Source organism: Natator depressus, chromosome 15, assembly GCF_965152275.1.
Source record: "Natator depressus isolate rNatDep1 chromosome 15, rNatDep2.hap1, whole genome shotgun sequence".
Lineage (NCBI taxonomy): Eukaryota > Metazoa > Chordata > Testudines > Cheloniidae > Natator > Natator depressus.
In genome coordinates, this window is record NC_134248.1 from 14,196,662 (window position 1) to 14,215,225 (window position 18,564).

The 18,564-nt window shown below is 46.6% G+C and overlaps 2 protein-coding genes across 5 annotated transcripts in view; one reads left to right on the top strand and one right to left on the bottom strand.

Moving 5' to 3' along the window:
* Positions 1 to 822, bottom strand: part of DGCR2 (DiGeorge syndrome critical region gene 2) — a 64,202-nt gene extending 63,380 nt beyond the window's left edge. For 2 of the 4 annotated variants that reach the window (XM_074973238.1, XM_074973236.1), the window contains exon 1: positions 608 to 822. In XM_074973238.1, the coding sequence (XP_074829339.1) occupies positions 608 to 686 (79 nt within the window). In that variant the 5' untranslated portion in view covers positions 687 to 822. The remainder of the gene's footprint in view (positions 1 to 607) is intronic. The other 2 variants (XM_074973239.1, XM_074973237.1) reach the window with 1 other exon arrangement.
* A 9,230-nt stretch (positions 823 to 10,052) lies between these two features.
* Positions 10,053 to 10,931, top strand: LOC141999355 (testis-specific serine/threonine-protein kinase 1-like). The gene has a single exon (XM_074972686.1). The coding sequence runs from the start codon at positions 10,053 to 10,055 to the stop codon at positions 10,896 to 10,898; it is 846 nt and encodes a 281-aa protein (XP_074828787.1). The 3' UTR covers positions 10,899 to 10,931.
* Positions 10,932 to 18,564: the final 7,633 nt, after the last annotated feature.

Consider the following 18,564-nt stretch of genomic DNA (forward strand, 5'->3'; position numbering starts at 1 on the left):
TGCTACGACAACCAATCACTTTGTAAAATAACACAATCCAACTCCCAGCTGCTAATGAAGGTCCACTACAACATGAAGTTCTGTATGGGATAAGGGAACGAGGGGAGCAAACCGCTCCTGAATGCGGTGAGGGGGCAGAAGCAGGCCAGCTACATAGTCCCCCTTCCTGGAAACGGGGGTAGAAACACAATTTACGAGCGCAACCTGCGAACAAATGTTGAGCAGCAGAGTCCTCACCTAAAAGACGACACATGAAGCATCCCCGTGTGCAATGCTACTCCTCCCCGCCTCCCCCCAAGCAGACCATTACAAGGACCACCCCCCCAATGCATCCACTGAGAAGGAGAAGCGTGACCCCCCCCCCCAAACCCTACCTCGCTCTGGAGGCAGGGCCAGCCCACCCCACTGCACAGCCCGCCCCTCTGCCCTCCAACCGCCTGAGCCCCTCCCCGGCCCTCTTCTTCCACTGGTGGCCCTATTGCATCACCATGATCCTCCCGGCGCCTTGCTCCCTGCTCCAGTTACGGGCCACTCACGCGCACCTTTCCCCTCGCCCCGCGCCTGGGGCCCCCCGCGGGCCCCGCCGGGCCCCTCGCGGGCCCCGTACCTGGCCGCAGCGGCTCGGTGATGCTCAGCACCAGGAGGAAGAGGAGGAGGAAGGTGCCGCTGTCCGCTTTGGGCACCATTTATCCTCCGTTCATCCTCCCACAGCGCAGCACCATAAACCCGGGGGAAGGAGGCGGGAGGAGGAGCCGCCGCCGGGCCGCTCGGGCCCCCGTCCGCACCGAGCCCGCCCCCGCTGGAAGCCGGCGGCTCCCGCTGTGGCTGCGGCGGCTCGGCCTGGCGCCCCGGCCGGGAGGAGGCAGGAGGCTGGCTGGCGGAGGCGGCCGGAAGGTCAGTAACAGGCTCCGTGCGCCGAGGGCCGCTCGCCTGGCTCCGGCTCCGGCTCCGGCTCCGCTCAAGATGGCGGCGGCACCCCCCCCGCGCACACACCTCCTCCTCCTCCTCCTCCTCCCCACAACAAAGACCGACAGCCAATCAGCGCCGGGGGGCGGGGCTTCCGGGTGGGGCTCGGCCGATGCGCCGCCTGACTAAGGTGAGGCGAGCGGCTCTGGGCGCGTGGGGGCGGCGTTGACCAGCGTGAGGGGACCCAGGGGTTAAAAGCCGGGGGGCGGGGCTGCAGGACTCTGTCTTCACCAGAGCTCCAGCCATTGCTACCCCTGGTGGCATTGCAACAGGGGGGAAGCTTAGGGGAAAGAAGTCTGCTGTGGACACAACCTAGGAAACTGACCAGGAGCTGACGCTAGTTTTCAGCCTGGGGGGCTCTGTCAATTAATGCTGCAAACAGGGAGAGGACTGGGGAATAGCTGGGACAGCACCATTTGCAGTATCGGTCCAGATGCATGATTGAGACTTGCGTCCATCGAGTGCGTGTATATTACCAAAAAGAAAAGGAGTACTTGTGGCACCTTAGAGACTAACCAATTTATTTGAGCATAAGCTTTCGTGAGTCTCTCAGGTGCCACAAGTACTCCTTTTCTTTTTGCGAATACAGACTAACACGGCTGTTACTCTGAAACCTATATTATTACCTATATCCTGGCTGCCTTCATCACATTAAGAATCCAAGATGGAGGGCTTGGCTACCCTTGCGAGTTACAGTGCGATAAAGGAGCCCCGGGCGCACGAGCTCACTCCCCATCCACCCTGGCAAGGCACCTACAGCGCTCTGACTCCGCGGCTACAGCGCTGCTGGTACTCCACCTTGGCGAGAAGATTAACGCTTGTTGCGCCTTGGCTGAAACACCCGGGCGTCAGTGTGGACGAGGTGTTGCGTTACTGCGCTCTGATCAGCCTCCGGAAACTTCCCATAATCCCTGTAAGTCAAGTGGCCACTCTTCTCATTGTTTTGGAATCGCTGCAGGAATGCGGATATGCCCTTTGAAAGCTCCATTTCTGACAGCCGGCTGCTTATCTGCTCCGAGACAAAGCAACCATTACTGTGGAATCCTGTGTGTGTGTGTGTGTGTGTGTGTGTGTGTGTGTGTGTGTGTGTGAGAGAGAGAGAGAGAGAGAGAGGGGAAGGGGTCTGCTGCTGTATGAACTTATGAGACAGCATGCTGACATGCTCTCAGCCCCCCCCCAAAAAAACCCACTCTCTCTCCCCCCACGTACACACAACACACTCCCTGTCACACTCCACTCCCCTCCCCCCCATTTGAAAAGCACATTGCAGTCACTTGCATGCTGGGATAGCTGCCCACAATGCACCGCTTCCAATGCCACTGCAAGTGCCACAAATGTGGCCACGCCAGTGCACTTGAAGCTGTCAGTGTGGACAGACTGCAGCGCTTTCCCTACTGTGCTCTCTGAAGGCTGGTTTATCTCAAAGCACTCTACATCTGCAAGTGTAGCCATGCCCTCAATCTACACTGAGTGCAAATCTTTGATTGGCTATCACCAGTACTAGAGCCAACCTTGTCCTCCCCCTTATATTTTAAATGAATGGTCTTTGAAGTGGTGCGCAGACCCCGCCCCCCAAACATCTCAAATGGGATGCTTTGTACACAACAGTGTTTAAAAATTAAAAGGACAATGAAATGCAGCTGTGTCAGTCCCAGGATGTTAGAGAGACAGCACCTCATCTCTCTCAGGACAATGAAAGTCGCTCTAAAACTAAAAATCTGCTAATAAGACTTGTAGCTAGTAGCTATCTGATTTAAAATCAGCTGGGGAGTATGTAGTTTCTTTTTCACTATGATTTTTAATATACGTTCTATTAGATCAGTGATTTAGTGAAGTAAGCTTTGAGGTGGTAAACAATCATTTCATAGTTAGTCCCTCAGTAACCCTTCTGTAGGTCCAAATCCAGCCCAAGTACATCGGAGTGCTGGGGAACTCCCTGGGCCCAAAAGAGGGACGTAGTCTTCTCCATCAGCCATGGAGAAGGACTCATTATTATTATTATTTGTATTGTGGTATCACCTAGTAGTCCCGATCAGGTCCCCTTTGTGCTAGGCACTATCCAAACACAACACCAAGACTTCCTGTAAGAGCTTACAGTCTAACTCATCTCTCTATCTAGGCATTTATGTCATGCTCATCACCATGGTATCTGAGTGCCTAGCTTTGTTACTATGTCATAGTACAAGTCATGAATACCTAGAAAGATCTGTTGTGGTACTGGTAGCAGCAGATCCTCCAGACTAGCGCTCCAGTCTTGCCCCTCACGCAGCCAACCCCAATTTCCCCCTGTGCAGCAGCATGCAGGCAATTCCTGCTGAGGTGCTATCTACGGAAGGCATTTACACTCTCTGCAAGGTCTCCCCTGCACAGTGGTTCCCGTATCCACCAAAGAGTTAAAGCTGCTGCAATACAGCGTGCTGCAGTTTACTGATCAAATATCCCCTGAATTACCTTTGTATGTAAACACTGACAATCGCAAATTGCACTGAAGACACAGAGCACAGTCAGCTGTTCAGAAGCCCCCAGTGCTGGAAGAATACACATCTGAAAGGAAGGTCCCACCTTGTATGGCTTTTTTCATGCAAAAGATTGTATTTTTAAAAAATAATTGAATTCAATGAAATGTTAACTCCAGATAGGGGCCAGCTTGTGATATCATCACTCACAGTGAACACTACCTTACACTACAAGCCATCTGTAGTCCTTATGGAATAAACAGTGAATCACTTTGAGTAAGGGAATCACAGTCTGTCCCCATGTTAGTGATGGTGAAAGGTACAAACCTGACAATCATTGAGATTTAAGTTCTTTCTAGAGAATAGAAAAGTACAGGCAGCAGCAGCAGTTCAACCTTCCTCGCCAATAATCTCAAGCCAGACTTGGCAGTAGAGAGGCCGAGGAATAGGGCACCAGGCCAGGAGTCAAGAGATCTGGTTTTTATTCTCCACTCTACCAATGACTTACCATGTGACTTTGGGCAAGTCAGCATTACCCCTCTGGGCCTCAGTTTCTCAGTCAGCAAAATGGAAACAAGAATTCTCACTTTTGTAAAGGGCTGGTTTCATGACACAATGTACATGCTAAATATTGTTATGGAAAAGGTTGGTGCTAAGGCATTGGACTAAGGTGCACCCAGATAGAGCAAGCAGGGGTCTGGTCATGGTAGGGCAGTGGAGTGTTCCAGGACGGTTAGAGCAGAACACAGTTTTCCGAGGTGGATCAACAGAGATGGAAGCAGCTGTTCCTGGCTAGTGGTGACTGACCTGAGGTTTGAGGAGTTTCCTGTCCAGTCTTTATGATCACTTATGAATATGTTGTAAATAAATCAATCACAGGAAAGATACCTGACTCCACAATCCAAATTTCTCTCTCAGTGGAAACTGACTTGCTGCTATGCCCTGAAATTGACTATTTGGCCAATTGGCAACAATATTATTACTGTCTAACCTCTCTAAGGTATTCCTAGGGAGACCATCACCATGCTGTCTGAGCTACAATATGGGAGTGAATGACTCCATGTTCTCACATGCCTCTGCTTATACTGCCAACTCCCCAAGATAATTTTTCAGCATCGCAGAAATCATGCTAATAATTATTACTGCAATTAAGTATCCAACACTGCCACGTAATGCATTAGTTTCACAGTATGTGTAGACTCAATCATTACAAAAAGCATTACATTTTAGAGCAAAATCATATAAATCAGTTTGTTTTGTCATACCTGCGGTGACAGTTCATCCCAGGTGTCAAAGCCCATCCAGGAGGGAGAAAAGAGGAAAATATACAGGAAACTAATTATGCAATTCAGAGCATCTTGGAAATTAGTAAAGCTGGTAAGGAAGGAGGCTGGAATGCCTGGTTGCAGCCATACTTCCTGCAGTATCACAAATTGCAAACCTATAAAGCTGGGAGAGGAGAGTGAGTTTTAGTTTCAGCAGGTTATTATGAATTAATTCTTTCCATTAAGATGTGTGCACATTATAAATGAGTAACCATGTGATCCTGATATAGAGAAGCAGTAACCACCTAATATTTAAGTAGAAGCTAGTTTCCCTTTTAAGCCTAATTATTCAAACTGACCCCTCACTCTGCCAAAATAAACCATTGTCTTGAAACTTTGCATGCCATGTCTCAGCCCTGCTTTGGGTTTCTCTAAGATGTTGGGGGGGGGGTGGGATCAGAAAAGGCATTTTAAAATTATAATATCTAAAAATTGACTTCAAAGTTCACTACCTGGCAGCCTGATGTTTGGGGGTTTTAAAGATGTGGCATATTTGTAAGGAAAGTAATAACGGTTTGCAGAATAGCACAGTCCGTCCATGCAAACCCACTTTCAGCCTTAACTCCTTTCTAATGAAGCTTTCTGTGTTTGTTCTCTTTCTTCACTCCATCCTACTCCTTTGGTTTGTTACTGTCACTCCTTGCATCACATCTGTAATCAGACTGCGTGCTCCTTGAGGCAGGAACCCAGTCTTTGCCTTTGTTTCGCAAGATGCCTCACGCTACAGGTGCTGTCTAAAAAAAGAAAAATAACTATGCTTTTTATACAACACCTTCCAGAACCCACACTAAGGTCATTCCTGAGCTCTTTTTCTTAACAGTTTAAATGCCTGAGGGCTTGTGTGACCTGTTGGGGATTAGTCTGTTAATAATTTGTTTAGAGTTAAGGGCCAGTGAATACAGGACTGTCTCTTTGGTTCATAAGAGCAGGTGAAATCCTGGCCCCACTGAAGTCAATAGAAGTTTTGCCATTGATTTTGAGGGGCCAGAATTTCACCTTATGTGTATACTGTTCCAATGTATTTGTATACATCTATTGGAACAGAAGAGTATCTTTTTATTCACCCTCTGACTCATTAAGCCTAGTTTATAAGCAATATGGGAGAGACTGATCTCACATAGTGACCTGCTCTTAATAACATGCTACAATTTGGCAGGTAGATATAAAGTGATCAGGGAGGTTACTCCTTTTCCCAGAGTAGCTTCTGTCACCTAAGTAAGTAGAAGTCAGTAGTAACATAAACAAGTGCAAATCACTCCGTTGGTAAAAGGCTGGTTTCTGCTGGCAGGAGCTGGCCATAGCCCAACCCAAGAGACTGTTTTGCCCCCAACTGCCATTCTCAGAAACTTCTAAAACTCCAGGTTTGGCCAGCCTTTTCCAGTGCTTGGCAGCCCTTTGGGAGAAAGAGCTACCCTTAGAGATCACCCCCATTAGGTATCACTACTGAGCAAAGTATGGTTAACCCTTCCCCGGCAGTTGGACAGGCTTCCCCTTCCGCTTTCCCAAGCAGCAAGAGAGCAAATCAGTGACGTTAATGTATATCTTTATCTTGGAAGCATATAATGCTATCTATAGAGCACAAGTTAGCATAAAGATATAGATACATTCCTAACTTCCATGTAGGAATGTTACAAATGGGTGCTGTACAGCCCAAAGAGAAGTTTGCAAGGTGTCTTCATGGCTGCACACAGATGCATGTTGCGTTAATCAGTTATCAGGAGACTTAACTGCCTCCAAATTCAATTTGGAGGGAGCTGGAAGCCAGAGCGTTAAGTTGCTCTGATCCACTCTATGAAGCTGGGAGCTTGAAGTCACACAAAGGATCTGCTTGCTTTCTGGGAGGTCAGAGGAATTAATAAGAAAAAACTGGTTAGTTAATCTTGAGCTCAACCTCTCCTACCTGAGACAGCTCTAGCTGAGGTGTGTAATGAAAAGAAATGCAAAGGAAGTCTCCAGCCTGATTTAAATCTCTGTGAAAGATTAATACAAGGTTTTCTCCCGTCTGTCATAATTAGAGCTGGTCAGAAACCAGAATTTCCACTCTGCGGGAAATTGACGTTTAAAACAAAATTCATTCAGAACCGAAATAAAAAGACAACATTTTGAAATTTCCCATGAAACAAATTTTTGGACAAAATTCTGTTTTGGATCAATTGAAAAGTTTTTCTTTGGTAAAGTTGAAAGTGTTGTCTCAGTTTTGACCATGTTTATTTTCCATTCTATGCATCCCATGAAGTGAGCTGTAGCTCACGAAAGCTTATGCTCTAATAAATTTGTTAGTCTCTAAGGTGCCACAAGTACTCCTGTTCTTTTTATTTTATATTGTAATTTGTAATATACATTTCAAAACAAAAAGTCATTTCAAAGCAAAATGTTCTCATTATGGAACATTTCGACCTTATCAAAATGCTTCATTTCCATTTTTTTTCCCAAAACTAAATGTTGCTGAAATTGCCACCTTCCCTCAGGCTGTTTTGAAGTTTGACAAATCAACATTTTCCTACAGAAAAACGCTTGTGTCCAGAAATTTCCCACCAGCTCTAGTTACAAAGTGCGAATAGTTCTGCCCTTGCTTTTATAAAACGTTCGTTTTCTTGTATTATATATCTGTAGTGTGGTTATATCAGACATAAGAAAAAGGCCTAGGCTCTCACTTTGTCTGTGCTGCTTTTAAGTCCTAAGGAACAGTGATCATGGGAGGAGTGAAGCATTTTAATGTGACCATCTTTGAGGCCATCACTTTAACTTCAGAGAGGGATTATGGCAACAACCCTGAGCACGGAACATTAAACAGGGTTAATTTGATGGCAGGCTAATTATAGTTCACGCTTTTATCTGTGCCAAGCAAAGTATTGTGTAAGATCATAGTCCAGCGTATATCAGAGGCAGTTGATAGCGTTCTCAGAAAAGAGCAAGCTGGTTTTCGGAAAGGGCGTGGATGCACAGACCAGTTCTTCACTCTAGAAACGTAATAGAACAGTGCTTAGAATGGCAACGGTAATTCTACATAAATTTTATAGACTTTGAGAAAGCTTTTGATAGCATTTACAGGACCAGCCTATGGCGCATTCTGCAGGCATATGGAATTCCTTTCCGTATAATCAACGTCATCAAAAGCTTCTATTTTAGCTTTACATGCAGTGTTGATCACAGGGAGCTCAGTTTTGAAGTTAAAACAGGAATACATCGGGGTATATCATGTCTGCAACCCTCTTCAACATTGCCATCGACTGGGTAATGTGGTGTACAAGAGAAGACATGCCAAGAGGTATTAAATGGACTCTCTTCTCATTCCTTGAAGACCTGGACTTCGCAGATGATGTCGCTCTCCTATCGCATACCCAACACCATATACAAGAAAAAACAACTCAACTCAACGCATTCAGCCAGCAAATTGGACTGAAATCAACCACAATAAGACCGATATCATGACCTTTAATATTGCCTCACCATCACCACGGATAGAGGATTATGTTCTCACCAATGTAGAAACATTCACATACTTGGGCAGCACCATCAGCCAGGACGGTGGAACAAGCCAGGGCATCCAGAACAAAATCAATAAAGCCAGGAACAGCTTCAGGAACTTAAATACAGTCTGGAAATCATCAAAATACAACACCAAAACCAAAATCAAGATTTATCAGAGCAGCGAACTTTCAACACTACTTTATAGTTCAGAATGCTGGGGAATGAGAAAGTATGACATGTCCAAACTGTCTTCATTCCATACAATCTGCCTCAGAAAAATCCTCTGTATCTTTTGACCCAGAACAATCTCAAACCAAGATCTATTGACACGGTGCAACCAAGAGAATCTGAGCACCGTCATTGCGAGGAGGCATTGGAGATGGATCGGTCATGTGCTTCGGATGGAAACTGATTCCATCACCAGAGTAGCAATAAGATGGACACCTGAAGGCAAGCGAAAATGAGGCCACCCGAAAACAGCATGGTGAAGAGCTGTGGAAGCTGAGCTGAAAAACCTGGGGCACAGCTGGGGAACCATTGAAAGACTTGCCAGAAACAGACAGGAGTGGAGGAGCTTCATCACTGCCCTAAACGCCAGAGGCATAATAGGAACATGATGATGATGATGATGATGAATTATAGTTCACCTCTAAAAGTAAGACACCGCTTCCTTTTGATAGCTGGCTTTTGGGTCTGCTGCTGGGATTTTTAGGGCTCCACATGGACATGTTTACAAGACTTGTATCCAAAGCACATCTTGAAACACATCTTGTTGCAAATTCTGTAGGCCAGTTCTGAGGCATAGCTAACCTCTTTAGGAATGCGGCAGTGGGTCTGGATTTTTAGCCATGACTTGAAGGTATGGAGTTCAGGGTTTACGGCACCAGACTGGAAGTCAAAAGATCTGGGTTCTTTTCTGCTCTCTGCTTCTTGACTTTGGGCCTCAGTTTCTCAATCAGACAAATGGGACAATACCACCTGCCTTTGTAAAGGGCTGGTTTCATGGTTTCTGCCCCCAACACGTACTGGTCTCACAACCACCTAAACTCCCTGAAGTTTCCCCTCCAGTGTTCTGGGTTTGGCCAACTTTTTCCAGTGCTGGGCACCCCCAGCCACACATAGCTGTTGTCTGTCACAAATACCTGTGATGGAGTTCCCAATATACATACTGAAGTTTTATTGCTTATGTGATTGGGTCATGAACAGCAAGGAATGAGCATTGCCTTATCTTTCCCCTTACATAACCTCTCCTTCCTATGTACAAACCTGGCATCAGTACAGCTATCCACCCCAAGGATAGTACTTTAGACCAAATTAAAGGATGGGGAGAGCGTTAGGCTAGAAAATTCAAGTGTGTTGAGGCTGCAATAGAGGCACAGAGTAGCAGGCTCAGAAGCAGGGATAAATAATACCTAAGTACTAGGCTGAGCAAATAAGTGGAATGAAGCGATTTTAGTTTCAAAACCAAACAGGAGATCTTTTTAAACCAACCTCTTTCCCCTTGTAAGATAGAACAATCCTCTAAAAAGGGGTTCCAGAAGACGAGGTGATGTCTTTTTTCATTGATGTATGAAATTTTATCATCCCTGTGATTGGCTTTCGCTTTATAATGCCACTGAATTATACAGTAAGTCACCACTCATGACAGCTTTGCTTTATGACCTCACCTGCTGACATCATCTATTAAACAATGCCAAGCGGTTTCAGATCAGTAACCTCCAAAGGACTCAGGCACCAGAGTCAACCATCATGCAGTGCAAAGGAATACACTGCGAGCTTATGTACAGATGAGTTGTAGGTTTCACCTTCCGAGGCACTTGTTGCTTCTGGCACCATGGATGATGCTGCAGTCCTTAAGAGGAAAGGTTACATCATGGGGAGCAATTTAGGAGAGAGCTCTTTTGCCAAAGTGAAATGCGCCTACTCTGAGCGCCTGAAATTCCACGTGGCAGTGAAGATTACGGACAGGAAAAACGTTCCTCCTGAGTTCTTGGAAAAATTTCTCCCCAGGGAATTGGAGATATTGGCAACAGTGAGCCACTGTTCTATCATCAAGATCTATGAGATCTTTGAGACGTCTGGCAAAGTCTACATAGTCATGGAGCTCGGTGTTCGAGGAGACTTACTGGAGTTCATCAAGAGAAACAGAGGTCTGCCTGAAGAAGTAGCTCGCAAGATGTTTCGCCAGCTGTCTTGCGCCGTCAAGTACTGCCACGATTTGGACGTGGTCCACAGGGACCTGAAATGTGACAACATCCTCCTAGATAAAGACATGAACATCAAACTGTCTGACTTCGGCTTTTCCAAACGGTGCTTTCAGGATGAGAATGGGAAAGTGATCCTCAGTCAGACCTTCTGTGGTTCTGCTGCTTATGCTGCTCCTGAAGTGATAGAAGGCATTCCTTATCAGCCCAAAGTTTATGACATATGGAGTCTGGGCGTCATTCTGTATGTGATGGTCAGCGGATACATGCCATACGATGACTCCAACGTGAAGAGAATGCTCCGCTTTCAGAAGGAACACCGAGTGATCTTCCCTGAGTCTTTGACACATGAATGCAAAGATCTTATTTTCCGTATGCTGCAGCCCGATGTGTCTCACCGGCTACGAATCGAAGATGTTTTGAACCATGCTTGGGTGCAGGGGAAGCGCCAGAAGCCACACACCATGCTTGAATAATCAATCAATAAACCACGAAGCACAAACAAAGGGGAAGTCATATCTGTTTCGAGAGGCTGTCACACCGCAGAGTGCTGTAACTGCTGCTGTGATCCATGGTTTCCTTTGCTCAGTGTGCCCGGTCATTCTCCTGGTGAGATTTCTATCCACTTTCATATTTAGAAACAAATTCAGTTGCAGCCAGCTGCTATGTGGAAGCTGTTATTTCCTTTATTTGCCTTGCTGCTGAGGTCAACATGAATGACAACTTCTCAAGGCACACAGATTTTTAGCAGTAGCTGGGGTTACCTGTTCTCCCTCCAGTGAGCCAGCCAGCAATTTTAGCCTCTGCCCATCCCACTGTTATCTGATTTATTCAGGGTGTCATAAACACGCATTGGTGCTTTACGGACAGAGGCTCTGTGCTGCCCCAAAGAGCTGCTTACAAGTTAAGGTTGACACAGTATGATGAGAGATGTGGGCACACCAGGAGAGTAGGAAGGAGCCTCCCATAGTGACCCCCCAGGACTATTGCGGGACAGCACGTGTCAGCAGGAGAGAGGGCTTGGTTAGTGATTCCAGGGGCAGTCATGGTAGAAAGGCCCGGAAGCTCCTCAGAGTAGCTGTTTGCCTTTCTCAGCCTCCAAATAATGTTTCTTCCTGCTTCTCCTCCTAATCATCCTCAAACAGAACCCTCTGCCAATCAGAGAGGGGCTCAGGATCTGAACCCAGGGCGGGGGGAATTTGTTCCTTTGTTGCTGGTATCTACTAATGAAAAAGGTAATTTGTAGTCAGCCTGACCAGAAGTCATGGGAGCTGCTGGCTTCTAAGTCCCTGTTCTCACTCCAACTTTGAACTAAGTTTGTGATCACTTAGTGCCAGGGTTGGTGTCACAGTTCAGAGCTACTGCACCTGGTTTTCCCCTCCATGGTCCTTCTTCTCAGCCATCACCTCTCTGGGCAGAGACCCATGTCTCTCTCCCTCATGACCAGAGTTCATCCAGGCTTCAGAGTTCACTGCCTACACTGCGATACTCCCAGCAAGCCAGAGTGCCTAAACAGGCCAGCATCTGCTCTTTGCTCTCTCTCTTCAGAGCCTATACACAGCGTAATTGCCCACAGTTATAAGTTACCATACAGCTCTTTCTAAGCAAGCACATTTATTCATTACAGAGAAAACATACTAAAACAATAAAAGAACCTACACGCATGCTAATAAGCTTACCAGAGGTCACCCCCCCCACACTCCAGCAGGGGCTCTGGTAGGAGTCAGTCCTTCAAACCACTCACACCAAGAGATTTTTCTGTGGTTACAAGTTCATAGCAGCTTTCCACCCGCCCCGAAGCTCAGTTTTTCCTTTAGACAGCTTGGGCCTTTGATCTTGAGACTCCGGGAACTGCTAATCAGTAGACAATGGTCCTCTCCTCAGAGCGTAGCTTCAAAAGGCTCAATTTTGTCATAACTGGAGGTGGAAATTTGCATTCACCTCCCCCTAGATACTCCCTAGGAAAAACCATTTGACACTGTTTGTCCAAAAGTCACATTGTGCCACAATAATACATACACCATTCATTTACTAAAATAGATCCAAAGATACGTAAAACTTAATTCAATAAGGTTTTTTAAGGATTTTGCAGGAACTTGCCATAGCTGTCACAGCTGGCTCTACACAGGTTTTGTGTCACGCCCAATATGGTGAAAGCTGTTAGTAGCTATGCCAGCTAGGAGTGTTTTGCCCCTGCCGGTGCCGAAGCTGACATCAGTGTCTTCTTGGAACCAGTTCAGTACAGGATGTTTAGTTTTGTTGCAGTATGGACAGAATCCCCCAATCAGGTTTGTGTTGTAAATTCGGTCAGTGTTCCTCCATTCCCAGCTGTATGAAATGGGACATCCCACAGTGCATTGCCGCATATGGTGCTGATTCCATTGGGTTTGTGTCCTACAGGCGTTCTCTCCCCTGCTGAGGCACTATGGGATAGCTGTCCCGATTTTCCTAGAGTGCACTATTAAAAATACTACTAGGCAGCACGGCAGGTGAGGAAAGACACACAAACTCAGCTGTGATGGCAGGAAAGCTACCATTTGACACAATATGCACCACACAGGTTGTAACTGGTCAAGGGGGTTGTACCACTCACCAGTTACAAAATCATGGGGAAGAGATGTACAGACCGGAGTTATATAGGTTTCCATCGGTCTCATTCCCTTCCTTGTGAGGCATGGTTTGCTCAGGACTCTGCCTCCGGCTGATAGGTTGCAACCTTTGAATATCATGGTGTATTGGGAGGCAGAAAGGTCCCCTGGCTATTGGGCAGGGACTCAGGAGACCTAGGTTCTATTCCCATCACTGCCACCTATTCATTGTGTGGCCTTGGGAGAATTTCAAGACCACTTGCCCTCCTTTGTAACCCACAGAGGGATCCAGGCATGAAAAAGGCCACAAAAGAGAATAAGGAATAAAAAAAGTGACTTCTCTTTTACGGAACAAGAGGTTTGTTATAATCATATATAAATAAAACCAGCATCTCTCTACCAAGCTATACAGCATACATTACAGTAAACCAAGGAAAGAGAAAGGGCCAAATCCTGAGCAATGGGACTCTGGGTGTAGGTAAAGCCAGCAAGATTTGGCCCTAAGTGACTATTAATCAGTGATGTAAATGCTGTGCCTTGGGAGCTCAGTACATTAAGGGTATGTCTACACTGCACACGAAGTCTGATTCAGGTTTGAGCCCAAGTCCCGCTTCCATCTATACACAGATCAGTCTGACTCAGTCCAGCAAGCACTCAGGACCTGGGTCCTAGGACCCTGCTAGGGGGGTTGGGTCAGAGTCCGAGGCCCACTCTGACTCAGGTCTAAACCCTGTCATTTTGCAGTGTGAACACAGTGGCCCAAACCCCACCCCCTAGTCAGAATGTCTGTGTAGCGCAGCAAGACCCAGGTCCAGCAATTGTAAGCCCAGGTTTATAGTGAAGTGTGGACACTTAAGCCTGGAAACACTGAGTCCACAAGCCCAGGATCCACAGACCCACATTTACAATGCAGTGAGGTATTCCTTAAGGGGGCACTTAGACTGCCGCCAAAACTGGAGCCACAACATCAGAGGGGAGTCACCCAAGAGGGTGATACCCATGGAGAACAAAGTGGAGAAGAAGACCCAAAAGGCAGCCACTGCTAGAAAAGCAAGGAAAGAGGTGGCTGCTCCCGGGAGGAGGGAGGAATGTGTCAATTTCTTTGTAACTTGCTCACTTGTAATAAACAGCGTGAAAGAAAAGCAATCATCACTCTCTGTTGACAATACGCATTTTTTTCTCCTGATATTTTGGCAAAGAGCCATGATGGCAAAGAGCTCCTGTGCAGCTGGGCAGAAGACAGAGTAGGGCAGACGCTTGCAGAGGGACAGGATAAAGGCCTGAAGAAGCCATTGATTTACTTTCAGATTTTAAAAAATGTTCCTTTCTGAACCTAGTGAAGCAACACGACTGAACCACCAAATATTAGTAAACGGCACTTTGCTGGGAATGCGTTCCTGGAAGATATCTTGAGTATATTGGTCATGTATCAGTGTGCAGCTTGTGTCAACAGTAGAGGCGGGAGGAGTCTAGTCTGGCTATATCCTTCCCAAGGCATTCTTTGTTAATACTTCACACTTGGCGCAATCTGGTCCATTGCAAAGACAAACTGATTCTGCTGAACTATTTTTACAAGGCCCAGTGATATGTCACCTCTGGCAGGGATGATTTAGCAAAGTCCACCTGAGGCAAGAAAATCATCCCCACTTCCCTGTAATCTAGTGATGGATTTTTTTTAACATGAGCCTCCCTGCAGTGTGCTGCTGCTAAAATATTTATCTTCGTTAATAACAATGGTCTCAAAAGCCCTGGCTTTGACATTTTACCTTAGTGCACAAGGGTTTGTGCTGTCTAATAAATACACACCATAGACTTTGTGTGCACCGTGCATTCAGTGGACTCTGCATTCTCCCCAAGTCACTGTAGTTTAAGATCAAGTCACTCATTGCTGGCCCCATTTAGTGTCTGATGTAATTCTTAGGGGGCTGGAGCGCCAAGATAGTTTCAAACATTTGTTATAAGCTACTTTAGTTGGCCGGTTTAATATAATGCCGGATTCTGCATCCACAACCAAGCCACATATTGCAGACAGGGCTTTTACCCATTCATAAAACTGGGTGTACTGTCACTAATGTAAAGATTTCATTATTCCAGCGTGCCAGAAAATGATCATCTTTCCAATTATTTTATATCAGAATCCAAATACATATTTTAGCAATGTCAGAATTAAGATAAAATACATGCATTAAACTTATGAAACAAGCAGCAAATGTTGTGCAGACATTGTATACACACTCTGTAGCTAGCTAACAATGCCCAGAAAAACTGTCAGTCAGTGCAAGCATTTAATTTAAATATTGGCCACTTTAAGTTTTACAAGTTCTTGGCCTCCCTTTTCAGCTGTTACTGTTTTGTAGTTCTTGCCCAATTGTGCGTTGTTTTCACTGTTTATACATTTTAGGCTGGTCTTGCTGTGTAATGTATGAAAGGTTCGTAAGTGAATGATCAAAGTCTTCCTTGAACTATGATGTAAATGACTGTAAAGTATTTGTGTGTGCTTGACTCATGATATCAAAGCAAATGTGACACGTCTCTGTGGTAAAGTATTGCATGCGGGTGTGCATGTATAAGATACTTTAGATAGATAATTAATTTTTTTAGCATACACCTTTTCCTGTGTAGGCCTAGACCAGGGGTGAGCAAACTTTTTGGCCCAAGGGCCACATTGGGGTTGCAAAACTGTATGGAGGGCCAGGTAGGGAAGGCTGTGCCTTCCCAAACAGCCTGTCCCCCGCCCCCTATCTGCCCCCTCCCACTTCCTCCCCCTAAATGTCCCCCTCAGAACTCCTGACCCATCCAACCCCCCTCCCCCCCCGCTCCTTGTCCCCTGACCGCCCCCCCGGAATCCCCTGCCCCTAACCGCCCCCCAGGACCTCACCCCCTATCCAACCCCCCCCGTCCCCTGACTGCCCTGACCCCTATCCACACCCCACCCTGTGACAGGCCCCCTGGGACTCCCACACCTATCCAACCATCCCCCACTCCCTTACCATGCCGCTCAGAGCAGCAGGAGCTCGCAGCCCTGCCGCCAAGCCGGAGCCAACCCCATCGCCACGCTGCCCGGCAGGAGCGGCAGGCCACAGCCCAGGTGGCACAGTGAGCTGAGGCTGTGGGGGAGGGGGAACAGCAGGGAGGGGCCAGGGACTAGCCTCCCTGGCTGGGAACTCAGGGGCTGGACAGGATGGTCCCGCGGGCCAGATGCGGCCTGCGAGCCATAGTTTGCCCACTTCTGGCCTAGACTGAAAAGGTGCTAAGTGCTTGAAAATCCCACTGATTTCAAATGGAATTTGTGGGTACGCAGCAACTCTGGGGATCAGCCCTTATATGCCTGCGTCTGCATAAACCTCCCCACACTTTTAAACAGGAGATAGATGGGGAAGCAACTGGAGCTCTTCAGCATATCAGCTTTAATGGACAATGTTTGCAGGAGTGCACTTGCTTAGTGACTTGTTCACAAAAGGCTCCCCCTATTCCTTCCCCCACCCCCCACATACAGTTATCACCCTACAGAAACTCCTCACACAGGCCAGAAGAAGAGAGTCGCTGAAGTCAACAGCAGTTGCGAGTACTCAGGTTCTCGCAGGATTAGGCCCATAGATTATTTTAAATGGTGGAATTTGGACATTTCAAATGTTAAGAAGCGTTTTTTTCCAGCTGAATCGGCTCCCATCAAACTGGTGCATGCTGAGGTTTTGGTATGTTAGATGCTGACCGTTTAGCCACAGGATAGAGAGCCAAACAGGGATAACAAAGGATGCTTATCACTCTGTTTTCCATATTTTTTTCCATAACCATCCTCTGATGAGATTTTGAAGTTATACTCTAAACTTTTTCACTAAGAGCGTGGTGAAGCACTGGAATGGGTTACCTAGGGAGGTGATGGAATCTCCTTCCTGAGAAGTTTTTAAGGTCAGGCTTGACAAAGCCCTGGCTGGGATGATTTCATTGGGGATTGGTCCTGCTTTGAGCAGGAGGTTGGACTAGATACCTCCCGAGGTCCCTTCCAACCCTGAGATTCTATGATTCTATGATTCATTGTTAAATCAGAGGCATGGTCTGAAAAATCAGCCACAGCTGATAGAATGTTCAGCAATGTCATATGGGGTAAGGTATTGCCCAGTTAAAGAGCTAACACAGTATCTGCACAGAGAAGAGTCACTATGTCTGGATTTTTGTTCTTGATTCAGACAAGACTGGTCTAGATCGGGGTTCTCAACCTTTTTCGTTCTGAGTCCCCCCGCCCCCAACATGCTATAAAAACTCCACAGCCCACCTCTGCCACAACAACTGGTTTTCTGCATATAAAAGGCCGGGCCAGCGTTAGGGGGTAGCAAGCAGGGCAATTGCCCAGGGCCCCACCCCACAGGGGGCCCTGTGAAGCTAATTTGCTCAGGCTCCGGCTTCAACCCTGGGTGGCGGGGCTTGGAACCCCAGGCTTCAGCCCCATGCGATGGGGCTTCAGCTTTCTGCCCCTGGGCCACAGCAAGTCTAATGCCAACCTTGCTTGGCAGACCCCCTGAAACCTGCTCGGGGGCCACCAGTGGGCCCCAGACCCCTAGTTGAGATCCACTGGTCTCGAAGGCAAGATCCAAGGAAGGCTAGGGAGAATACTAAACCATTCCCTAAACTGATCAGGGAGAGTCAACCAGTGGACATGAACAAAAATGAATCACTTGACTAGAAAAGAGGTGTGGGGGGAAGCAGGGGAAGAGAGCGAGAGCGAGAGAAGCAGAGCTCAAACTAGGGGACACATAGGAGCTAGATGTGGAGTGAGAACAGGAAAGTTCAGCTCAGAAGGCCAAACAGGGACATGGCTGATCTCATGCTATAAGATTCATTGATCTCTACATAACCTGTACAATTTGCCTCCCCAGCAAGGTTGAGTGTAACCTTCGACACGGACATGGCTTTGCAATTTACATTTATTTACTCCCTCTCCGTTCTTCCTGTTGAACTAACATACTGTATTTAAGCTAAATCAGAGTTGGCGAGGGTTTGGGGAGTTATTGCTGCCATCTATTCCGAGGGGAAGTAAATGATCCTTCAGCCTATAGAGGAGGACATCAGAATTGGGCATCTAGATCTAATTCCAGCTTGGAGTCTCAGTCAAGGGGTCCTTTCCTAGAAACTAATGTTAGCAAATCTGGCTGCAGTCAGACCAGAACATGTCCAAAGTCCAATGACTGTGGATCAGAGTTTGAAATGAAAAGGTAACAGACCCCGGAAAGGTCTTTAAAATACCAAGAAAGAAGTGTTTAAAAATGACCCGCTCTCAAAAATCAACTGATCAATTTCCTTTGCAAACTTTCACAGAAAAATTCAGCCATCCTGTGGAATTAATTACAAAATATTTCAAACCACATCTTCCTTTCTGAGCTAAGTAATCAGAGGAGTGAAAAATCAAGCTTTTAATGGAGCCATGTTTCAACCTAAATCCTGTTTACAATCTAAACTATGAACCCTTTCTCAAGCAACTCTAAAATGGTGCTTTGCACTTTTATAGCATAGTCCCTAATATCAGAGGATCTCAACCCTCATGACAAACATCATAGTA